The 24,767-nt window shown below is 44.8% G+C and overlaps 1 protein-coding gene across 1 annotated transcript in view; it reads left to right on the forward strand.

The window, feature by feature from the left end:
* The window catches only part of dchs2 (dachsous cadherin-related 2), a 28,565-nt gene continuing 3,798 nt past the window's right edge, over positions 1–24,767 (forward strand). The window contains exons 1-19 of the mRNA XM_041934140.1: positions 1–1,746; positions 5,278–5,469; positions 5,592–5,823; positions 7,443–7,679; positions 10,325–11,353; positions 11,443–11,630; positions 12,356–12,455; positions 12,554–12,714; positions 13,028–13,871; positions 14,097–14,336; positions 18,358–18,492; positions 19,777–19,986; positions 20,268–21,128; positions 21,212–21,325; positions 22,069–22,280; positions 22,377–22,528; positions 22,644–22,774; positions 22,874–23,160; positions 24,134–24,275. Of these exons, the coding sequence (XP_041790074.1) occupies positions 1–1,746; positions 5,278–5,469; positions 5,592–5,823; positions 7,443–7,679; positions 10,325–11,353; positions 11,443–11,630; positions 12,356–12,455; positions 12,554–12,714; positions 13,028–13,871; positions 14,097–14,336; positions 18,358–18,492; positions 19,777–19,986; positions 20,268–21,128; positions 21,212–21,325; positions 22,069–22,280; positions 22,377–22,528; positions 22,644–22,774; positions 22,874–23,160; positions 24,134–24,275 (7,213 nt within the window). The remainder of the gene's footprint in view (positions 1,747–5,277; positions 5,470–5,591; positions 5,824–7,442; positions 7,680–10,324; positions 11,354–11,442; positions 11,631–12,355; positions 12,456–12,553; positions 12,715–13,027; positions 13,872–14,096; positions 14,337–18,357; positions 18,493–19,776; positions 19,987–20,267; positions 21,129–21,211; positions 21,326–22,068; positions 22,281–22,376; positions 22,529–22,643; positions 22,775–22,873; positions 23,161–24,133; positions 24,276–24,767) is intronic.

Here is a 24,767-nt window from a genome sequence, read left to right on the forward strand (position 1 = left end):
ATGTGTGGAGGAGGAATGGGTCGCAGAAGTGCCGCAGCTTCGCTCCTGCGGACGCTCGTCCTGTCGCTGCTTTGCGCGCAGTCGCTCGGACAGGTGTTCAACCTGACGCTGTCTATTAAGGAGGGTTTGCCTGCCAAAACCATCGTCGGAGACCTGGGAGCGGGGTTAAGCAGGCCAAGCACCGGATTCTTCATCTCGGAGAGCAGGGACTCTTACGTGTTCAGGGATCTGGAGATCGACGCGGACACGGGGATCATCTCCACCGCCGTGATCCTGGACAGAGAGAGCAGAGATAAGTATGAATTTGTGGCCGCCACCCTCACAGGTGAGATGATAAAGGTAAAAATAGAGGTGAAGGATGTGAACGATCACTCACCTGTGTTCCCCTCAGAGGAGGTGGACTTGGAAATATCGGAGCTGAGCCCCCCGGGGAGTCCATTTCAGCTTCAAGGTGCTAAAGATGAGGATGAGGGTGAGTTTGGTACCCAGGGATACAGGATCACAGAGCATGAGATGGGGGACTTATTCCACCTGGAGTATCGCAGTGGATCTGAGGACCACCTGAGCCTGGATCTCATCCTCATGAGCAAACTAGACAGAGAAACACAGGACTTCTACACCCTCACCATTGAGGCCTTTGATGGCGGCATCCCAGCCAGGACGGGGACCCTCCAGGTGAACATCCACGTCCTGGATGAGAATGACAACCCCCCTGTGTTCAACCAGACTGAATATCACACCTCGCTGCCTGAGGATGCTCCGGTGATGTCTGCTGTGTGTCAGGTGCACGCCACCGACCTCGACCTGGGCGACAACGGCAGAGTCACCTATGAGATCAACAGGCGGCAGAGCGACCCAAACCAGGTTTTCTCCATCAACGAAACCACTGGGGTGGTGTACCTCAACAAGCCGCTTGATTATGAAACTCAAGCTTTTCATGAGCTGATCATCAGCGCGAGAGATAACGGGGCTCAGCCGGAGTACAGCAGCACCTTTGTGGGCGTGAAGGTGCTTAACATCAACGATAACAGTCCCACCATCAGTGTGCTGTTCCTCAGTGAGTCCGGGGACACTGTGGTGTCAGAGGCGGCTGGGATCGGGGACTATGTTGCCCGGATTTCGGTGTCAGACTCAGACTTTGAGGAGGAGAGGGTCACTGTCACGCTTGAGGGGGTTGATGGGAAGTTCACCCTGAAGCAGACGGATGATTTTCTCTATGCTTTGTGTGTCAACGCAGAGCTAGACCGGGAAGAGAAGGATCTGTATGAGCTGAAGGTGCAGGCATCAGATTTTGGGGACCCACCCCTGAGCAGCGAGGTGGTCTTCCTCCTCAGGGTGGCCGACACCAACGACTGCCCCCCAGTTTTTGAGAAGGATGAGTACATCATCAGCATCGCCGAGGACGCTCCTCAGGGCAGTTCCCTCATCCGGATGCAGGCCCGAGACGCAGACGAGGGCGTCAACTCGGACGTCAGATACTCCATCCTCAAGTCCAACCAGGACAGCCTGATCAGCATCGACCCGGAGTCGGGCCTGGTCACCACGGCTGCCGCTCTGGACAGAGAGACGCAGATGGAGGTTTGGTTCCTGGTGGTGGCGGCTGATGGAGGGGAGCCGGCTCTGTCATCCACGGCTACGGTCACCGTGCTGGTGGAGGATGTCAATGACAACGAGCCAGTGTTCCGGCAGCAGCTGTACAACGTGTCCATACCCGAGCACAGTGACGTCGGGAGCTGCTTCTTACAAGTATGTCGGAGAATGTTTAGCTTGAAGGCGCCATGTATTCAAAGTAGAACATGTCGCTTACCCTCAGAGTATCTCTCCATGGAAATATTTTTCTTTCATGGTCCAGATTTTGAGATATCTGTCCCTTCAACCCTAAACCAACAGAGACACCCAGCTGGACTTGGTCCATGGTCAGTGTCTTAAACTCTTAGGCCACCACAGTCTTTCCAGAAACATTCTCCTGCTCACTTTCAATAATGTTCCTGTGAAGAGATGTCGCTACTGAGTGTTTGCAAGCAGCATAGGAAAAAAACAAACTTCCATTCACTTCCATTGTGTTGAGGTGGAGGCAGATATCTCAAAAACTGGACTACTGACACCAACAGTCAACCAACAGAAAGTGAATCTGCAACGTTCAGGAGTCATTTTTCAAACAAAAAATCCAAATATTCACAAGTTCTCACTCTTCCATTGATATTCTTTGCTGCTTTTCTCTGTTTTGCATCATTGTGAATATTTTTGGGTTTTTTTTGACTGACGATTAGATTAAAGAACCAATTTGAAGATGTCATCTGGGGCTCTGAGAAATTATGAAAGGCCTTTTCTCAGTTTCTTGACATTTAGTACTAGAGGTGAACAATTAATCCAAATTTTATCTGAAATAATATAAATATATATAAATATCCAAACCAGGAGCTGCAGGTGTTTGATAAAGGTAAAGCAGACCCCGGCAAAAATCACATCATCTTCAGTTTAATATGTTTTTCAGTGAACCTTTACATCAATACAAGTCTCTAATCTTTGCTTTTTTTCTTGCGAAATGCTGAATTGTTCTACCTCAAAAAAATTCAAATTAGACAATCTTGCATATTAAACAAGGACACATGTAGACCTTGCTTCAGTTTAAGGGGTCATACAGCGCAAATCTTGCAACCACAGCTCAACAGCTGGACACTTACTTTCAACGTGACTGTTCTCTCAGTTAGACTTTGGCTGGTTCGGTTTGGTAAAGAAAGCTGAAGTGAGACCAGAGTGAGCGTTCAACATCTTATGCTCTCTGTCTTGTTGTCTCATTAGACAAAAGTAGCCTTCAGTCTGTATGCACAAAGACATCAGTGTCCCCCCTGAACACACACACACACACACACACACACACACACTGCCTCCAGTTCAGCACTGTGGCTTTGATATGACAGATGTGATGCCTGGTACCACACGCTGAAGACCATAACAACAGAAGCCTTATTTAGCAGTTAATTTTTCTGAAAACATTAGACATATCTGGCATCAACTGATCTCGGTCTTGGTCCAGAAGAAAGAGTTAAAATTCACAACTCCCTAGAGCTCGAGGTGACAATAATATAAAATAGGGAAAAGCAGCACATCTTCACAGTTAATCAGCTGGAAGCAGAGAATTCTTCATATTTTCATGAGAAATGACTTAAACTATCGATTTAAACAACGATCACAAAGGTTGTGATTAATTTTGTAAATGTAACATAAGAGATGTACAGCTGTATGCAGGTTTATGTGGTTTTCTAATGTATTTTAACACCATAAAACCAAATCTGCGGTTCAGTTTTCTTCACACTCGGTAAATACTCACTGCTTGTTCTTAAACAGTGCAGCCAACAGATGACAAACCAGCCGAAACAAATGCAGTCTAATAATAATAATAATAATTAGAATAGTCTATTATATCATCTATTATTTATATTCTCTTTTAAATCAATCACGTCAGGCTAACAGCAACAGCTCTCTGTATTAAAATCAGGGAGTTGAGCACCTCTCTAAACCTACAAAACCTACAGAAAATGAGGAATTATTGCAGGAGTGTTGTGTTTGTGTTCATTTTAGCTCGGGCTGCCTAATAAACTGCTAACTGAGTGTCCCTCCATGTGGAATCCCAGGCCGCAACTGAAGAGAACTGACTATATTAAGTCTGCGGTACATTACAGATTGACTGTGTGGAGTAGATTATTTTATCCTTCACGATTGCATACAGACATCAGGAGAAATCCAGCAATTTAAAACTGTTTACTTGGCAGCCAGAAAGCCAGAAAATAACTCTCGCAAATGTCTGGTAACCACATGTGGATGTAAAAGTTGGCTCAAAAGCTTGAAGAGTGTGTTAACACGTCTAACGAGACCTTGACCCATGTCTCTAAATGTTTCTGTGATCAGAGTTCATGAACTCGGAGATGATATCATCTTTATGGCCAGACAATTAGCGCTTAAAAATGCGTCTGTTGGCACAGTGAGACACGAAAGGTCAGCTCTGAGGAGTGTCTTTACTCGGCTCTCTTCACCCTTTGACTGCGGGGATTTTTTATGTTTTATTATATTGATCCTCTGTGGCAGGAAACTATTATGAGTCACGCTACCACTAAACAGTGACACATGACAGGTGACGCTGAATACAGTAGCACTGCTGTTAGTGACATATGTGTAGCTGCAGAGGCTGAACAACATGTTTTTTATTTCAACACTACATGAAAAACTGCAAGAAAACAAATGTTCATACCCACAGTGGAAGAACGGGTTAGTGAGTGTAAGTATGTCGCAGAAATAGCTGTTTCAAGAACATAACTTCAAACATATGTGTGGATACAAGACTTATACATGTCTGTTTGCTGAATAAGGCCACGAGTTACAGTTGAAAATATGTTGTCACAGAAGACGTTCAGTATAAAAACTGGGTCATCACTACTGTATGAAGTCAGTACAAGATTGAGTGAACAGTGTTTGAGGCTTTAAGGCATTTTTAGTTCCTGTTGATGCTACTTATGATCTTGACTTTTTTTAGTCCAGAGTAATGACAGTGTTATTACTCTACCTGCTATTTAAATAGAAAACCGTAACAAAATCAGTTAAAATATCGGTTGTTTCCTTGCTTTCGTTTTACTTCACTTACTTACAAAAGCACAAAAACGTGGCGATATTCTTCCTTATATACTGAAGGTGGGCGTGAGTCTGTATGTTAATGCAGGGGGTGTAGAGAATACTTAATAAAATGAGAAAAGTAAAGAAAACAGGAAAATTAATCAGGACTCTAGAGGAATTTGATGAAAGTAGCTCAGTACATTAACTAAGTTTACTGGCAGGGATTTGTTTCTGCAGTCAGAGGGTGGACTCCTTCTGCGTTGACAGAAATAACCAGTAAGAAAAAGTGTTCTTGGAAGACTGTAAATCAAATATTATCCATGTTGAGCCAGCGGAAACTTAATGGAGGTGCAAAGGTGAATTTACGAAGGTGATGCTTACAGTAGATAACCGCCTTCTGAGTGAGGCGAGCGCACGTGCACACAAAGGATTAGCATCAAAAACCTCTAATAAGAGCAAATCGTTTGCACACGTTTTAATTTGATTTAATGTTTTTTATCATGCTCCATTCATGACACCAGCAAAATCCATATGAGGTTTTTTTCCCTTTGAGTTTGTTCATGTCTTCATCTGGCAGCAGTCTGAACACACCTGTCGGATTTTGTCGTCATGCCTCAGACGTTAATGGCAGCGTTTTAGTTTAAAAACTGTCCTTTTCTTTGTGTTTAGGTCGTCGCCACAGATGCAGACAGCCCCGAGTTCGGCACACTGCTCTACTCTCTGTCCGACGGCTTTGACAAGCAGGACAAACACCCCCTCTTCAAAATCCACCCACAGACCGGAGAGCTGTGCGTCTCTCAGGACATCGATCGAGACTCGGGACAGACGGTCCACGACATCCTGATCAAGGCTGAAGATCCAGTGAGTGCCCGACCTCCATTTTTAACCATCATAATGTACTTCCTGTGCTGCTGATTTGACTCACAGGCTGCAGCCTCTAAAGTTTGTCTTGCTCTCTTCTTTTCTGACTTTCCAAACTTCAGGGAGGCCTGAGCGCTCAGACCTACGTGCACATTGAGGTGGAGGACCGGAATGATAACGCCCCAGTGTTTAACCCCGACCAGTACACGATGAGCATCAGCAGCCACGCTCAGCCCGGCACAGAAATCCTCAACGTGATCGCCACCGACCGAGATGCTGGCAGGTTCGGACAGGTCACCTATGACGTGATTCCCGGTGACATGTCCGGTTTGTTTGCGCTGGATAAACAAACAGGTGGGCGGGCATGAAGAAACACAGCAAAAAGAAAAAGTGCTGAACAAAAGAGCAAAGGGCACTGTCAACAGAGCGGCTAGAATAAAGAAATGTGTGTCTTTAGCTTGATTTATCTATCTGACTGTACTACGTACGGTGGCCTGAGGGGCAAAACAACAACAGCTGAATAAAACATATTAACAAAGCTTAGAAAAAAACATTTCACAAGAGAGAACCATTTTTATTTGTGGTTGACTAACCGGGCCAATTTTTTTGTGTTATATTAATGTACACATGCTCACCATTAACTAGTTGCTCATTAGCATTCACATTACTAGCATATTGTCATTATAAAAGCACTAATAATGCCTTTTTCTGGGGGTTAGCATTGCTTTACTAAGATTTTAATTCATGTACAAAAACTTCCTTACTTACCATCAATAATTAGGAGGATTATTGAGGGAAAACTCTTAATTAATGGCCTGCCAGTTGTAGAATATGGTCATGCGGAATAAAATATTAATAAGTGCTTCATAGTGACCAATAAAGAGCCATTATGCTGCTAATATGCAGCTTGTTACTGGAGTGTTATCAAATGTGGCTGTGTTTTCAGAAATGCTGTGTTTTGTCCCTCAGGGCCTCCGTACCTGTAACTTTGTACTTCCATACACGCCATATTAACAGACAGCAACAGCACAATTACACAACATAGTGGTTTTTAGGTGGATAGTTATGGTTTAATTTGTTTTTTAAACTGTACTTTGGTGACTTCTCGAGCTTCTTGTCACATAGATCCACTCACCGGTCTTTAAGTAACTTGTGTGACAGGCGGTCTCAGTATTCGGGGATAAACAACTGCTTACTTTGTGTAAGTCCCCATGATATGATTGTCAGTGTCACTGCTCAGCAGGGGTGATGCAGAAAGCCCAAAGCTTTATATCCCCATGTTGCTGAGTGTAAGATCAGATCTGCACTCCGCCACAGTGCAATGTTGAATAAAGCTTTAAATAGAGAGAAAAACGATGTATTTGAGTAGCTGAAGTGGCTCAACCTGCACACGGATGCTTTTCCAAACTAAACTCAGTCCGAGCTGCAGGGTTGATTCTCTCAGGTCGAAGGTCGGACCTCCAGAAGAGACCTCCTTCAATGCTGGTTGTTGTCGATGATCATTTTCATTATTCATCAGTCTGATCATACTTTATCTATAAAATGTCAGAGAAATGTGAAATGCTCAGTATAGGGTCTGAGCATTAGCTGCTCCCAAATCCTGCCCCCCTTTGGGTCTGGGAGCAGTTTTAAAAGGGGTCAGTACGTTCAGAGTGCTTGTTTTCTCCAACCAATAGACCAAAACCAAAAAAAAAAAGACATTTTTTACATTGATATGAAGCAGAAAAAAACTAATTCTCACATTTCAGAGGCTGAAATTCTGAAAAATTCTCATTTCTCATGATTGATTATGATTATTAATCAATCAAAAATAGTTGCTGCTTAATGTTTTTTCCAATCAACTATTCTAAGTTCTATTCTCAATGAGACTGTAAACTGGTTGAATAAAGGAAAAGAAGGGAAAACCTTCAGTTACGCAGCTGTTATTGGACATGAGTAATCAATGAGTGAGCGAATGCTTTGTTCTGCTGCAGGAATGCTCTTCCTGACCTCCACGCTGACCCACCTGGGCGCAGCCAGTGTGAAGCTCTCAATAACAGCGCAGGACGGGGGCGGCTTGACCTCGGTCCGGCCTGCGGAGGTCACCATCAATGTTTTGCGCAGCGCTCAGGCTCCGGCTGTGTTCCGCAGGTCGCGCTACACCTTCACGGTGCCTGAGGACGCACCGCCGGGGACTTCTGTGGGGACAGTGGAGGCCATAAACCCAGCAGGTGAGTAGATGTCCTGGCTTTGTGGCTTTGTGTTATTTCTGCAGGTGTGACGAACAATATTAACTTAAATTTATTAAATTTAACTTTTAAACAGAAGTGTCAAACAGAAGCGATGGATTCCTGTTAAAATACTGTTCCTGAGTAATTTGCAACATAATTTGAGGGTTTCTGCAGGATATAAACAGGAAGTAGAGTGTTGGGATCAGTGTGTGCAACTGTGTGCTACAATTTTTCTTAGCCTATTTTTGTTCACATTTAGGGAATTTGGCAGCATTAAACGTATGCCAAATTAGCTGTTAGTGGTATCTGTTTGCAATGTACCCAATGATGCACAGACAGCTATAACTGGGAAACTTTGGTACTGAAGAAAACTTAAAAACATGACGATTCTCAAGGAAGTTCTGAAGTTATTAGGATCATCTATTTTCTATGATTTGTAAGTGGATTAATGGATGCGTATTCGTGATGGAATTTAAAAATATCTGCATCAGGTCCGTGTGGTTAAACCAGGCGTCCCGTGTCCCTTTCGCCTCTTGGGCTCACAACTTTATAGACCTACTGGAACAACAACCTGTATGTATTCACAACAATATCATGCAGCTGTATCTTTGTTAAATGAAGTTGGCTCGTTGTTCAACGAGAGGAGAAACAGCAGACAAGTTCCGTCTGTTGTAAATTTCCTCGAATGGCATGATGACCCAGTTATAATCACTGTCAGCTCTCTCTGTGTGCGAGCGCCGGTTTCCCTCTCACAGTCCAAAGCAGTGCAGGTCAGGTGGTTTGGAAGCTTTAAAATCTCACGCTGGGATTGGCTGCAGGTAAACAGACGTAGAACGTGAACTCTTGAAATTCATGTCATCGTGACACGTGCTCCAATAACTAATAACTTTTGATTCACTCAGTTCAGTTTAAACAAACACATTGAAATGAAGGTAGCTGATTGATTGAAAGGGCTGATTTCTCCAACCTGGATGCTGCAGAAACACAGTATTTAAGCAGGATTTGTCCTGACAGATGACTGTGGCAAAGACAACTGAGCGATCGCTGGCATTGTTCAAATCTCCTTCCTCCTTCTTTAATCTTTAATCACCTCCAGCCACATGTACAGATGATAAGGGGTCAAAAGACAGCTGTACACTGCATTGTATCATAATTCTTGGAGGTCAAAGTTAGTCCTGTCATAAATGCACAGTACACCTGGTACTTGTTGTTATTATGAAAATGTGTATTATAATAGTATTTTTTGTGAGTGTTTATTGATTGGAGTTGCAGGTAAAAGTATCATAAATACAAAGAGGATCCTGAGTGACGGCGATGCAGCAGCTTGTATTCTGTGTAATATTTGATCTACAGTAACGTTGACTACGGTCTCCCCTCTCTGCAGAGGGGTTCCCGACTCCCCCGTTCTGCAGGATTATCCCTTCGTAGTCCGCTTGTTCCGCTGCCACTAACTCCCCTCAGAGGCTAAAGCTCTCTGCAACACTAGACAGTCATTTAAGGTTGTCTAATCAATTAGCAGATTAGCGCTTCAAGGTAAAGCGGAAACAACAGAGTTGGGCCTGTTTGACAGGGGTCGGCCAGCGTTAAGCTCTCTGCTTGTTTCAGAGGTTTGTTGCTGTCGAAGTGCTGCAAACACTTGCAGGAGATTAATGAGATCTCCTGGCCTGCACTGTAATTACTTCAGGTTGCTTATTGTGTGTGTGTGTGCTGTGCATTCATGAGGCAAGTTAAATGGTGTGTCTGCATGACAAATAATGTGTTTCTCCACCATGTGTATAAAATATAGATCATGTGGATCTGATGCTACTTAGAAGACTTCAGCCCAAACCTTTGTGCTTGTTAATCTTTTGCATTACAACTGATCAACATGTTAACTGTTACTCATTATTGTATGCACTACTTTTTTTTATGAGTCTAACTCTACTTGAACCTTGTTGCTTTTGTCTGTTTAAATGCTCCAGTTAAATACCTTAAAGGTGTGACGATCCTTTATTATAATGGACTAAAAATGAATTTAAGTTTCTTCTTTCGCTTATTTTTTCATCTTTTTTCACTTGATCATTCATTTTGATTCTTTTTTATCCTGTGTGTTTTCTGTTGTCTCACCCCCTGCAGCTTGTTGTGGTTCTGTTGGGTTTAAAAAACACACCACAGTCTTTTACAGGTGAATGAATAACATACTGAACAGCAGCAATGATGGAAAAGACATAGAATGAACATAAAGACAAGGATAGAAAATTAATGTCAAATAAGATGTTAATGATAATAATAAGATGGGAAATAATACCACTGAATAATAGTAATAAAACAATGTTATGAACAGAGTACATAAAATGCATAAAATCAAAAATAGAATGATCTAATAATAGTTATAAAAATTAAGAATAGAGAACATAGAGTACGTTCTTGTTCGAACAAAACTTTAACTATGCTTATTTTTTGTATTCTGACTTAACTTGTATTCTGATTCTAACTGTGAAAACAGTGTACTATGAACATTAGTGTGTTGTAGATGCTGTATGCTGGACAATGTGTGAAACAAATACAACCAAATCTGTACGGCTGTAAGGTAGATGAGGCCTTTAGTTTATGATTTTGTAATGTTTTGTTGTTCGTCTCTTAATAAAAACTCTTTGTCCTCACAGACTCTGTGGAATCAGTATCCTATCGAATCTCGTCTGGAGACCCTCAGGGTTTGTTTTCGGTTCATCCGCAGTCCGGCCGGATCAGCAACGTCAGACCTCTGGACCACGAGTCGCAGCCGTACGCCCTGCTGGTCCTCCAGTCCTACACCGACACCTCTCCGGTTTACAGCACCACCCAGGTCAACATCACCATAGCCGACATTAATGACAACGCTCCAGTTTTTCCCAAACTCAGTGACGCCATCACAGTGTCTCAAAACACCCGTCCGGGAACAGTGCTGTTCATCGCTCATGCCCACGACTATGACAGTGGTGCCAACGGGAGGGTGCAGTATCACCTGAAAAGCACCAGAAACGGGACGTTTGTCATTGACCACAACCTCGGGACGGTGACGTTGAACCGGAGCTTACAGGTGGATCATCAGCACAGGTACAGCCTGGAAATCGTGGCTAAAGATGAAGGAGAGCCTTCGCAGAGCTCTACACTGACCCTCACAGTCAACGTGGACCGCAGCGCCGCTGAAGACAGCCTGGCCTTCGAGACGTTGGTCTACCAGGTGGAGATAGGCGAGGGCTACAGGAAAGACTCGAGGGTCATCCAGGTGAGGGCGCACCGGAGTCGGGGAGCTCACATGTCAAACTCCGGCCTCACCTACTCCTTGGAGGCAGAAGCGGGATTTCCTCCTGCTCCGTTCCGGGTTCACCCAAAGACCGGATGGTTGTATCTCTCCCACAACCTCGACTATGAGACAGAATCCATGTTTCGTTTCCGGGTGTTGGCCACAGCCAGGGAGGCCTCGCTGGCGAACGTCACGGCCACGGCTACAGTGACGGTGCTGGTGCTGGACGTCAATGATAACGCCCCGGTGTTCAGTAGAGACGTCTACTACTTCACCGTGTCAGAGGGGCCGTCGCCTCAAGGCCTGGTAGGAACAGTTAAGGCCATGGATAAGGATTCTGGAAAAAACGCCCAGCTGTCCTACATCCTGCTCTCAGATGGGAAGTTCTTTCGCATCAACGCTAAAACGGGTAAAAGACCTCACATTTATAGGTCGTGTTTGGCGTCACCGTGCAGCCGTGCGTCCTTACCTTTCTGTCTCCTCTCGCTTCCCTTACAGGTGAAATTATCAACTGGGTGGCGCTGGACCGGGAGCAGCACAGCCAGCACAGTCTGAAGGTGATGGTGACAGACCAGGGCCGCCCTCGTCTCAACGCCACAGCCACCGTTCACATCCTGGTCACCGACATCAATGACAACACCCCGCAGTTCACACACCTGCCCGCCAGCAAGGAGCTCAATGTCCAGGTAGATATGCTGGGATTTTACTTGTGTGTTGGACTGCAAGAGTATGTTTGATCCTGGAATCCTTCAGATGCAGAGTTTATGGAAGTAAGACAGGATTCCATATGATCACTGTATTAGTTCCCAACCTGGGACCACTAGGGGTCGCCAAAGCTTCACAGGGGGTTAAGAGATCTTCTTTATTTTAAGAGGTGATAGAAAACCTTTTGTAAAAATATATAGTGCGCTTATATCGTAGCATTTCATTCATGTTTTTGACGGAAGCATATTGTTATTTTTGAACTTTAATTTATTAATTAGTATATTATCTTGTAGGATTAGAGCGCAGTGAAGACCTGAACACAAGATACATCCACAGAGCCTTCACTCTCTGCCAAACAGCCTCCTCCTGCATTAGAAAAGAAGTTAAAACAGCAAAAGAGCTAATACATGGCCGAGCATCAGGGAGGAGAAAAACACTGAAATTATCTAAATTTAGCTTTTTAAGTACATATGATTGTTAAAAATGACAAAAAAAAATACATAATACAGACAGATAATTATATAAAAAGTACCTAAAATACCAGGAGTCTCATCTCTGATAGATTATTTACAGGAAGTAATCTGCCCAAAATTCATCCAAATTGCTCGTTTTACACAAACTTCCTGCAGTTATTGAGTTGGTGTGTGGTGTGGCTGACATGTTGTTCTATCCACCATATTTTACACCGTTCCTCTCTTTATTGCAGATATGGGCCGGTCTACCTGCTGGATCCCTGGTGACAAACATGTTTGCCAAAGATTTAGATGCAGGAGAAAATGGAACGGTCGCCTTCTCGCTGGTCACAGGTGAGAAATGAACATTGACTTTATTGGATTTGTGCAGTTACAGTGTGAGCCACCTGTTCATGACTCCCTGTGTGTCTCCATCGTGCATGTTGGTTTAGAGGAGGAGGGCGTTGGACACTTTGAGGTCGACAGCGAAAGCGGCGACATCCGAACGACGGAGCTTTTCGCCCGGGACGCTGAACCGTACTATGCCCTGAAAATCAGCGCCAGGGACAGCGGAGCCGCACCTCTGGAGGACGCTGCAGTCGTTCATGTGCAGGTGCAGCTTCCTCGCTTCTGCCTGCACTTTCAAGAGACACAATTTATTTAACACACATTTTTACGAATGTGCAGACAGAAAATAAGCCAAATGTTGTGATTTTCTTTCAGAAAATAAACTTGGAACCAGGGGAAGACATTTCTTATTATTTAATGAAGATTTTTATGTTAAAGTCTTTATTTAAGTCTTCAAAGGGAGCCACATGACAACCTTCATGTTGTTGTTTTTTCCCTCCACCTTTTTCATTCTTTGTGTTTTGACCTGCTGATACAAACCAATCAACAGCGCGACACTGTCTGTGTTTCACCTGCAGGTTCACGGGTTAGAGGCCCTCTATGGCCGCTCTGACCACCAAATTGTGAGGCGCTTCACGGTGAAAGAGGACACGGAGCCGGCGACGGTTATCGGCTCTGCCGGTGTCGCAGACAGAGGCAGATTCCACTACTCCATCTCTGAGGGCGACGGCAGCGTTCACTTCGGCATCGACGGCGCCTCCGGTGACATATACGTCAACCAGCCGCTGGACTACGAGTCCGCCACGCAGTACTTCCTCATGGTTCGAGCGGAGGACGCGGGCCTCGCTCCTGGGGTGAACGTGTCTGTGCTGGTCAGTGTGATGGTGGAGGATGTGAACGACCACACGCCCTGGTTCCCTGACAAACTGGTGGTGTTCGGTCTGTGGGAGGATGCCGCGGTCGGGTCGCTGGCGTTTGCTTTTCATGCCAGAGACGCTGATGGGACCTTTCCTAACAGTGCCCTGCGCTACTCCCTGACCTTTGACCCTAAGCTGAGCACCTCTTCGCCACGCCTCCCCTTTCAGATCAACCCTCACACAGGGAGCCTGACTGTAGCAGCACCCCTGGACCGGGAGACCACCCCCAGCTTCGCCTTCACCGTGACAGCCACCGACCAGGCGAAGAGGAAGGAGGAGCGCAAACAGACGTCGGTGACGGCTCAGGTCTTCCTGCTGGATGTGAACGATAACCGGCCGGTGTTTATATCAGCCGACACAGTTCAGGTGATGGAGGATGCAGAGGTGGGGAGCTTGCTCCATCATTTTGTGGCCATAGATGGAGATCTAGGTGAAAATGGGGTGGTCTCCTACGTCATATTGGCTGGAAACAAGAAAGGACTCTTCACACTGGAGGAGAAAACAGGTAGGATGTCTACAAGGAAGCATGATCAATGACTTAATGACTGTTTCTAGTAGAGTTAGATTGATAAATGATGTGGCGGCCGTGGCCCAGGAGGTAGAGCTGGTCCTCCACCAATCATAAGGTTGGTGGTTAAAGGTTAAAAGTGACTTAAAAATCATGCTGACAAATTGCATAAAGTTTTGTTTTGTTGCAAATTCAAAGCCCATCTGTTTCCATCCTCTGCAGGCCTGTTGTTTCTCTCGGCGCCGCTGGACTACGAGACGCAGCGTTTCCACCGCCTCACCGTCCGTGCAGTGGACCACGGCCTGCCCTCGCTCTCCTCCACCCAGACCCTGACAGTGGAGGTGGGGGACGTGAACGACCAGTCGCCGGTCTTCAGTCAGAGCGTCTACAACGCCAGCGTGGCGGAGAACAGAGACCCCGGAGAAGCAGTGATCAGGGTCTCTGCCATTGACAAGGATTCAGGTAATAAATGTCAGCTGGTTGTCTTCCTGTCGAGTGTCTAATCGATGGACTCTCAGACTTTGAGCGGGAATTTTTTTTCTCGACCTTGGAAACGAGTCTCATGGTCTCCAGGAGCTGCTGTTGAATCAGACCTAAACAGACTCCTGGATTTTAACATCATGATCCAGAGAGCAAACATCGGTTCTGTTCTCACGACCTGCAGATATGGCAACTAGACAGATGTATCTCTCCTGCTGTTTTGTGTTGAGTTGAGTTTTTCCTGATTTTCCTTATCAGATCTGAAGGTCTAAGGATGGATGATGCTGCATGTTGTACAGGTTGTCAGACCCTCTAAAGCAGGCATCTCAAACCGGTTCCATAAAGGGCCGCGTGGCTGCAAGTTTTCATTCCAACCAAGGAGGAACACACCAGGCTGGAATCAATTCATCAGCTGATCTCAGTCTTCAGCTGACAACTAAGTGATCCCTTGATGTTGATTGGTTGGCCTGATGTGCTCCTCCTGGGTTGGAATGAAAACCTGCAGCCACGCGGCCCTTTATGGAACCGGTTTGAGATGCCTGCTCTAAAGTGTTGTATTGATAACATTAACTTGAGAGACTGGGGAAAAAAAATCACAGGAAACTGATGAGAAAATAACGTGAAGCAGCTGATCTTCTCTAAATTATGAGATGGTAGTGTGACTCCAAAGCACCTAGATGGCAGCACCAGCATGAATCCTTGAGACCAAACAGCCTCAAACCACAAACTCACTGTACAGGTGGGACACTGTGTAAAACAGAATGAAATCATTTCCAACGTGCTGTTTACCGACATCAGCCCATGTATTAATCTCCTTTCTACAATCATGTGTTCACAAAGTGGTGAACCTCGCTCCATCCTCGCTTGTGAACGACTGAGCCTTTCCAGGATGCTCCTTTCATACCCGATCATGATGCTATCACCTGTTTTGTCCCGACTGCTTTGAAACGTGTTGCAGCATCAGATTCAGAATAAGCAGATATTTACAAAAATCAATGAAGCTGATGAGGTCAAACATTAAACAGCTTGTCCTTGTGCTGTTTTCAATAGAGTATATGTCAAAAAGGATTAACAAATTATCACATTCAGTTTTATTTATGCTTTCCAACTTGTTTTTGGAATCAGGGTTGTACATAAAACCAAATAGTGACACGTAAACATAAGATCAAACTCAAGAACAAAGCATCTGAGTGTATTTTATAGACATGAATAGTTGTTTTTTTTTTCTTTTCTGTGCCATTTGAACCTGCTATGATATTTAAAATAGCATCAAACGGCAACATTTCAACATTTTTCTGTTGTAGCTGTAGCATAACGTTCCTTTTTGTTATATTTATATAGCAGCACGTGACAAAATACAGCTTCGCGGCCGCTCAGCCTGCCATGTTTTGGTGAAACGCCAGCACCGCAGTGAATCAAGGTTATCGTCTGTTTTGTTTCACTCCATTAGCGCTTTAATTGAAACCAACCCCCGGCCTGTTCCCTCCTGTGCTGTTCCATCTGTGTCGTTTTCACGTGCTATACGTTCACTGTCCGTCCCGGCAGATCTCATCCGTCTGAGCCCTAATCATATTCACAAATCTACACATCAGCCCTGTTTATTTTAACACGTTGTGCACGGGGGCCTCCGCAGTCCCACTTCATCTCGTCATGTTGACGGTGCGAGTCCTTTTAAACCGCGGAGGTGGGGGGGCATGCGGCAGGAGGAGCTGGACGGGAGGGGTTTCAATGTGAACTAACATTCTTGGGGGTGAGAATTGTCCAAGAACAGCAAGCACACAGCTCCTCTGGGAGATCTGAAAGGTCCTCTCTCGCGATGATTTCCATAATCCAAGCCATCTGTGCCAATAGGCGCCGTGTTTTCATCTGTCTCCTCCGACCGGCTCGTCTGGCAGCTCAGCCCACCACTCTTATTTGATTATCATTTGTGCTGCCTTCCCTCCCCGGCGCTCCCCAAAGGTGACCATTGTTTTGTGCCTGCGCTGGTCTCTGTATCCAGTTTCCGTGTGCTGGAGTCAGTCGGAGGAGATGTGCAGCATCGACGAGTGTGGCAGCTAACCTTCGTGTTGCTCTGCGCATGCTGGAGTTCACTTAGCTGATCGAATGTGTGAAGAACTGATAGTTTCATTGGTCACAGGGAACTTGTGAGATTTGAGCACGCTTAATGTCTACTACAACACGCTAATGCTGCTCTTTTTACATTTTATACTTAATGTCAGCATCAAAAGTATAAAGAATATACTGAGAATGTTATGGAATGGGTTTTTTGGATGAATATCCAGCATGATCTTAATGTGCTGAGTAAAAATAATTTATTAATTCATTAATTAATACATAATAAATACATGGCTGATAATCAACTGATGCACCTACAAGGAAGGCAACATATATGTACATGTAATTAAACCTTAGAATTATGTCAAAAATGCAGCACATATTTCAGAAAACATGCAAAAATCGCACGTCTTTGCAAAGTTCTGGCCGCAAAAGACCTTCTGAGTCACTGTGTGGGCCACTCAACACTTTTCAGACCGTTAAAACCAGCGGAGGCCTTCAAAGTGAAGCATGGTTTGAATTTCGTTTGTGGTGCTCACAGTACTGAAAAATTACATTAATTCATAATTACATCAATTCAACAGTGACGTCTCTGTCCAGAAATATTGTCTGTATTAGTCTGGATAATGTTCAACTCAGCAGACTCCAGCATCACTTTGTAGTGGTGGAGTATAAAGAATAAACCTTATTGTGAGACCAGTCCTCCCCCTTCAGTTTTGGCCTCTTAATAATAGAAGAAGTTATGCCAGAAATCTCGAGTCTTGCTACACGAGGACTATTTCTTTGGGATTCCTCAAGCGAACTTAGACATCTTTCATCTTTAAACACCAGCCGTCATCCTCTTTTCTTCTGCACCAGACGGTGAGCGAACGAACACGGCGTCCGTTCACTGTCCAGCACAGGTAAAGACAGTCCAGCTTTTCACAGGCACTCCTGTCGGTCTGCAGAGATCCTCTGAAACTCACACAGTTTGTGTGTCATTTCAAAGCGAACGTTTTCCCCTCTCTTGGTTAATGTTTGGCTGCCAGTCGAGGAACCTGAAGGCAGCAGGGTCAGACTGGAGCGGCTCAGATAAAGCGTTTGCTCCGCTGTCAGCTTTTAAAGGCGACAGGATCTGTTTTCAATTTGGGCGTCAGATAAGCTGCGTCTGAACTGGGAGCAGAACACACATGAACTCACCTGATGAGGTGCCAAACTCAAACTGACATGACTGCTACGACTGAAAGAAACGGTTTTGAAGGAGAACATGAACATTATGGGAAAGAATCAGCTGGAAGACATGAAAAGTATGAAGGATAAAAAGTGATTATTTCTCACATATCTCTTGTGATGTTTCTCAAAGTAGTAGACGTACCTCACTCCTGACAATTAAGGTAGACAGAAGTTTGTTTGTTTGGCAAGTATGTGTTTTGGATTATTTCTTCTTGGAATTTGTGGATCTGTACATGAAGATCTTCCATGTGATCATGTGGAGCTGGACAGCATGTGTGCAGGAGGCTTAAATATCATTTAACATTGCTGGACGAAGCATTCACATCCTTTACTGAAGGAAAAGCATCAATACAAAAACACACACAGTAAAAATAAGTTCTCTAGTACAATTAAAAGAGCTGCATTGAAAATAAATGTGACTTAAGTAAAAGTATAATCAGGAAAATGTGCTTGAAGTATTAAAAGTAAAAGTGCTCAATGCAGAAAAATGTCCACCCCTTTATTTATTCTAACATTAGATTGTTTTAATTCATGCATTTATGTAAAATCAGGATTTTGCTGTTGGTTGAGGTGGAACTTTGATTGCTTATGATTACATTCTTTTCATTATGGATTAATCTGCTGCTTATTTTCTCCGTTAATCGGTTGGTTATTTGGTTTGTAAAAAATTCACCACCTTTTTTTTTTCACTCTGAGTTTGTGAAACACACGTTAACCTGCCGCGTCCCTCCTGCAGAGGAGAACGCCGTGGTGTGGTACAGTCTGCTGCCCGGCCCCGGATACGAGCTCTTCAGCATCAACCCCTACACCGGCCTGATCACCACCACCTCCTACCTGGACCGAGAGCAGCAGCAGCACTTCGCCCTCAGAGGTAGGGCACAAGCACATGCTGAGAAACCCCCTCACAGTTAAAACCTGGTGGGAACAGCTGGAGTCCTCTGAAACACGCCGTCGCTTAGGTGATCATGTCTGTCCCACTGACGTCAGAAGAAATTCAGAATCTTTCATCAATATAATTTTCTGCTTATTAAGCTTCAAGCGGCAGCGCTACATCTCACAGTATTTATCATTTAGTAACGCTTTTATTGAAATAATCTTGTAACTGCATGGATGCACTGAATTTCCTTTCCCACATTGAGCCGCTCAGGTGCAAATCACTGCACTGCACCAGGCTGAAGTCAGCCTCACACTCACCAGATGGACACGTGTTTAGAGTCCGCATTGAGCTGATGCGAGTTTAAAGTTGGTATTGATCAGCTTTACCTGCATCTTGACCGAAGACTGAGAGCCGGTGTGTCTGTTCTTTGAACAAACCTCCTGCTTGGCTTCGCATTAAGTAAATACTTGGCTCAGATCCTCCTAATAAAACAAGAGGTTTTCTGCAGACTCTATCAAACACAGGCATTTCTCTCGTTCTCTGCCGCGCTCTGGTTCTCATTCTCTACCGTCTCTCTTGTCATGCTTCACAGCCGAAGTCGTAAAGAATTCAAGGTCCGCCTTTTGTACGAAGGCAGCGTTATTGTGCAGACTGATTTATGTCGAGGAAACGTCAGACTCTTAAAGGGCTGAGGTACAGTCCATCTAACCTCTGCTGCCTGCAGCCTCTGCCTTTTCAAGTGTTTGCTTTCACTCTCTCGTGGGCATGCACGGTCATTACACTCAAACTGCTCGCCGGTGTTCGCCGATAAACTGCTTTCAGATGTTTTAGCATAATATTGGTACAGTCAGCGGTACGATGAACAATTAAATATAAAAACAAAATGTAATAACAGGAAAGCCTGAAGGTCTTGAAGTTGTGCCAGAATCATGTGAGGCTTATTGGGAAATACCGAAAGATGTGGGGACAATTTTCTCTGGCTGCAGACGCGTTTGGAAAGAAACGAATACCAAGTTCTTTGTAGCAGGTTTTAAAAGCCGCCACGGTATTCGCTGTTGACAGGATTTTTTTCATTCTCATGGTCTGTCCTGCTATTGAAAGATCGACTCATTGTGGTGTTTAGAGACTGAGACCGCCGAGCAATACTTTTTATTTCCATAAATGAAAATGAACTGTTTGTAATGGGTGTTTTTTTTTCAAGCAGGAAAAAGCATTAGACTTCTGTTAAAACTAAATAAAAATGACGGCATATGCGTATGTGTGACTTCCTGTCTGCAGTCCAGGCTCGTGACAGCAGCACGCGGCCTCTGACCGGGACGGCCACGGTGCTGTGCTCCGTGCTGGACGACAACGACAACCCTCCAGAGTTCATGCAGTCGTCCTTCCAGATCAGCCTGCCAGAAAACCTTCCTCCTGGGGTCGTGCACACTGCTCAGGCCTCTGATCCAGACCACGGGGAAAACGGAACTATACACTACTCAATATTAGGTGAGGAAGCCAGCTAGCGCTCTGTATAGCAAGCTATCAACCAATGGTTTCAATGTGATCATACTTGCCATAGTTATGCATTCACAGTTTTTATGTGCATTGAAGGATGCTCTCAGATGCTCTCACTTTTGGTTTTGCCTTCAAATAAAGTGTTTGTAAATGTCTGACCACTTGCATCGAACTTAAATCACACAAATGTTGAGATCTGAGCGATGCAATGCTACCATAGCGAATAGAAATGGTGTAACAATGCAGAAAAATATTCTGTCCACTGTCTTCAGGTGAGGACTACAGAGGTCTCTTCACCATCAACAGCCACACAGGTGTCGTCAGCACCACGCAGGTCCTCGACCGTGAGGACAGGAAGAATTACACGCTCACCATACAGGCACGTGACTACGGCCCCGTCTCGCTCAGCTCCTCCACCCAACTCCAGCTCGTGCTGCTGGACCAGAACGACAACATCCCCGCCTTCACCCGAAAGAGCTACCACGCCTCCATCAGCGAGGGCCTACCTGCCGGAGCAGAGGTCCTGCACGTCAGCGCCTTTGATCCCGACGAAGGGTCCAACGGGGACGTGACCTACTCTCTGACAGAGGACAGCAGCCAGGGGGCCTTCTCGGTGGACGCTCTCACGGGAGTGATCCGCACCACCCGGTCTCTGGACAGAGAGAGCCGGGCTCAGTACACCCTCAGGGCTGTGGCTACTGACAGCTGCACTCAGGGACCACTGAGCTCTGTGGCGTCGGTCACCATACAGGTGGAGGATGTGAACGACAACGTGCCGGTCTGTGACCAGAATCCCATCAACGCGTGGGTCTCCATGAGGACTCTGCCGAACCAGATAGTTACCACGGTGACGGCAACAGACGGCGACCAGGGGGAAAATGGGACTATACAGTTTATGTTGTCGGACGAGGAAAATCTGTTTGACATCAACAGCGAGACAGGAGAGATTTCACTGAGGAGACGCGTGAGAGCAGGTTTCTCCGGGAGGAAGCTGCAGGTCGTGGTTTCAGACCAAGGCCGGCCCGCGTTATCCTCCACCTGCCTGTTTTTCATCCATCTGAAGGGAGAACACGAAGGACTGCAGTTCACAAACAAAGTGTACAACGCTACTGTCAAGGAGAACAGTCGAGCTGGTACGTTTCAGCACCTCCACTACTTCTGTTTTCACCGATACCGTTAAAAACATCATCAACCTTTTCACTTTGTCTTTGTCAAGGCACTTGGATCGCAAAAGTGGAGGCCAGCGACCAAACCAACAGCAGACAAAGGATCACATACACCATATTCAGTGGCAACGAGGATCGCATTTTCTCCATCAACCGTCACACTGGTGAGAAAACATTTTGCATTCAAAAACATCGCTTTTGTTCCTTTTTTCCTCACGTCCATCCAAACTTGTTGCTGGAGTTCACTGGTTATGATTAGCAACTGGCAGCCTAGAAATATATTTGCATGAACGTCATGCACACTTTCATCATTTAAGTTATGCTAATAGCACAAATGCTCATTCACTCACCCATTTTATTTTCCACAGAAGTATCCAGAGAATAGCTTTTGATTTCCAGTCCTCACCATTGTTTATGTGCAGCCAATCATATCTTCTAATGCAGCCGTTTTGGGGTTTTGTGATTTTCTGTGCGTCTTCAAAATGCTTTTGCAACTTATCAGGTTCATCTGGTTGTTTATATACAAGTATTTCCTAAAGAATTATGATTGTTGCCTGCCTGATTTTATCACAAACTCTATTTTGGACTCATGTCTACATAAAGTAATGAAGCAAACACAGTTAGACTCAAATACACATTATTATAGTGTGCTGTATTGTATTACAGAACTTGAAGCTAAAAGAGCTTCTGTCAGCACCTTTTTAAAAAGATCAAAGTTCATTACTTTCCCTTCATTTTTCCACAATCTGATTAAAATGATGCATTAAAGGCGAAAGTAGAAAATGTCGTGTGCTGTTTTAAAATAAATATTGCATGTTGATCTTGAAGTATAATGAGCTATAGCCGTCTCTGATGTTGGCTTTGCACAGTTTTTGGAGGCATACATTTGTTGTTTCCCCTCATCCAGGTGAGATCCGCGTGCAGAAAGATAACTCTCTGGACTTCGAGGCGAGCCCTCAGATCCATCTGGTGGTGCTGGCCGACAACGGGCTGCAGACGGCTCACTGCAGGGTCTCCGTCGGCCTGCTGGATGTGAACGACAACGCTCCTGTGTTTGAACACAGCAACTACAGAACAGCTGTGTGGGAGGGACAAGGACACAACACCTACATTATGCAGGTAGCTACTATGAGTGCTTAAACTCTCTCTGACATTAGAAATACCAAGCAGGTGCATCGTGTATTTTGTTGTGACCACGGGCCATGTTTTCTGCAGGTGTTTGCGTCAGATGCTGACAGCGGGATGAACGGGCAGATTGAGTTCGCCATCGTGTCCGGTAACGCAAATGAAGCATTCATCTTGGACTCTGTTCGTGGGATTCTTGCTACCAATGTCTTACTGGACCGTGAAATCACCCCCTCATACAAGTATGCCAATATTAAAAAGTGTTATGCAGCCATTTCTAGAATGTAAAACATCAATACTCTACTGCTATGCATTTGGAAGAGGTGGCATTGCTTGTTTACTGCCTGTATGTTTCAGGCTGGTTCTGCAGGCGGCAGACAGGGGGAACCCTCCGCTCAGCAGCACCGCCACCATCAGGGTCCAAGTTGTGGATGTCAATGACAACAGCCCTGCCATCCCCCCCATGGAGCCTGTGGTTATAGCAGAGAGTGAGACCAACCGCTGCTGCTGCATTCAATCATTAGGATATAAAGACTTTGTTCTTTGTCTATTCTGGACTCATTTTGACGTCTTCTGTTTTACTGTAGATCTGCCGGCAGGTTACATGGTCACCCAGGTGACTGCGAACGACGTGGACCTGAGCTCAACCATCACCTACAGCTTTTCAGACAACAGCAGCACCAACTTTCCCTTTGCGATTGACCGATACGCTGGCGTGATCACCCTGACTCGAGCCCTGGACTATGAGGAGCAGACGGAGTACACGCTGACAGTCTGGGCGTCTGACTCCCTCCACCAGACCACTGGAGAGGTCACAGTTCAAGTGCTTGACGTCAATGACAACGCTCCAGTCTTCACCAAGGTCTCCTACCAGGTAAAGATGATATATTTATCGATCAAAAGGGCCTATATGCCAACTGGTTTGGGTCAGAAAGGCATCAATAAAATGCTATCTGAATGCTGTTATCGCTGCTGGAGAAAAGGAGCAACCTTCTAACAAGTCATGCCTTATTCATGATATATAACTTGTAATTATGTTGAATAAATTGCCTATTAATGCACTATTAAAGAGGTTAATAACGACAACTTTTGGGTTTCCAGGTTGTAAAAATCCATGTGCCTGATGTTCTTTATCCCTCAGCATAATTTAAACTTAAACACTAGCTGTGTCATGACTCTGGATGGCTTCATTGATCACTTATTAACATTAACATTGGCTAACCCCAGTGATTTGGCCTCTCACTTCCACAAAATTGAGGAGACAGATTTAAAGAAGAATCCAAACCAAAGCAGAGTGGGTTGGGATATCTTGACTTGTAGTGGATCCTACATTTCCAATAACTGAAATGACACTATCAGGGTTACTTTCTCAGACTTAGTAAACCAAAGTTAAAGTGTACGATTGGTGGAGTGTCCCTTTAATAAAGGGTGGGTTTTATAAAGAGCCATCAGGTGTGTACTTGTGAATATTATTAAATAATTGATAAAAGGTTCTCACACTTCAATTCTTCAGCAACGTAACGTAAAATGTTGTGAACTCTTCCTTTAATTTCCTCAGTTTAAGAATGAGACCATTTGAGCCGTCCTCCTGATGAAATCAAGAGTTAACTAAAAAGATGAAGGTCATGTACCAGCCGAAGAGATTTTTCAAACCTGGCAACCCAGAAGCTGCTTTTACATATGCTTGTAATGCTATATAAAGCATCAATAAATGTCTATTAATGAGCAACCAAGCTTGTGTTACAGTTATAAACCTTTTCTTAAACCTCATTAGAACGTAGTATCTGACTGGATATAGAATACACGTCATGATCTCGGTGTAGTTATGACTCTCTTCTCTCTTCGAGGTGGAGTTGTCAGAGTTGGTGTCAGCAGACACGTTCGTGTTGTCGGTGTCCGCCAGCGACAGAGACTCTGGACTCAACGGCAAGATCACCTACAGACTGCTTTCATCTCCTTTACAAGGCTTTTACATCCAGCCAGACAATGGTAAGAACAGCTGCTGCAATGCTCTGATATAAATGTCCCATTGACAGCAGCCTGTCACTGTGTGTGTATATATATATATATATATATATATATATATATAGAAAATGGAGAGGTTAAGAAGCCACCAGAAGGATAAAACAATGATCCAAAATGTATTGTAGTTCATCTGTAAAAGACATTAACTCAAGCTTTACAAGTTTCATGACTTACGGCTGTCTGGTGGTCCAATTTCCATATTCATCCCTCTTATTCCCTCCATTAAAATCTGTTTTTCTGGCATGGTTAAAGGGGCAGCCGCCAAAGAAAAGGGCACAGAGAAAGTCTTCGCCTGGTTACGAGCAGCTCAGCGTACAGTATCAGAGGTTACTGAGAGTTGTCACACTGCCAGTAGCTGCAGACTTCTCCAGTGTTTATATTTTCGTAGTCTTGGATGTGCTAAGTGAGCTCCTCAGACAGCGGGAGAGCGAAGCAGCCGAGGAGGCAATTAGAAGT

Source organism: Chelmon rostratus, chromosome 3, assembly GCF_017976325.1.
Source record: "Chelmon rostratus isolate fCheRos1 chromosome 3, fCheRos1.pri, whole genome shotgun sequence".
Taxonomy (NCBI): Eukaryota; Metazoa; Chordata; class Actinopteri; order Chaetodontiformes; family Chaetodontidae; genus Chelmon; species Chelmon rostratus.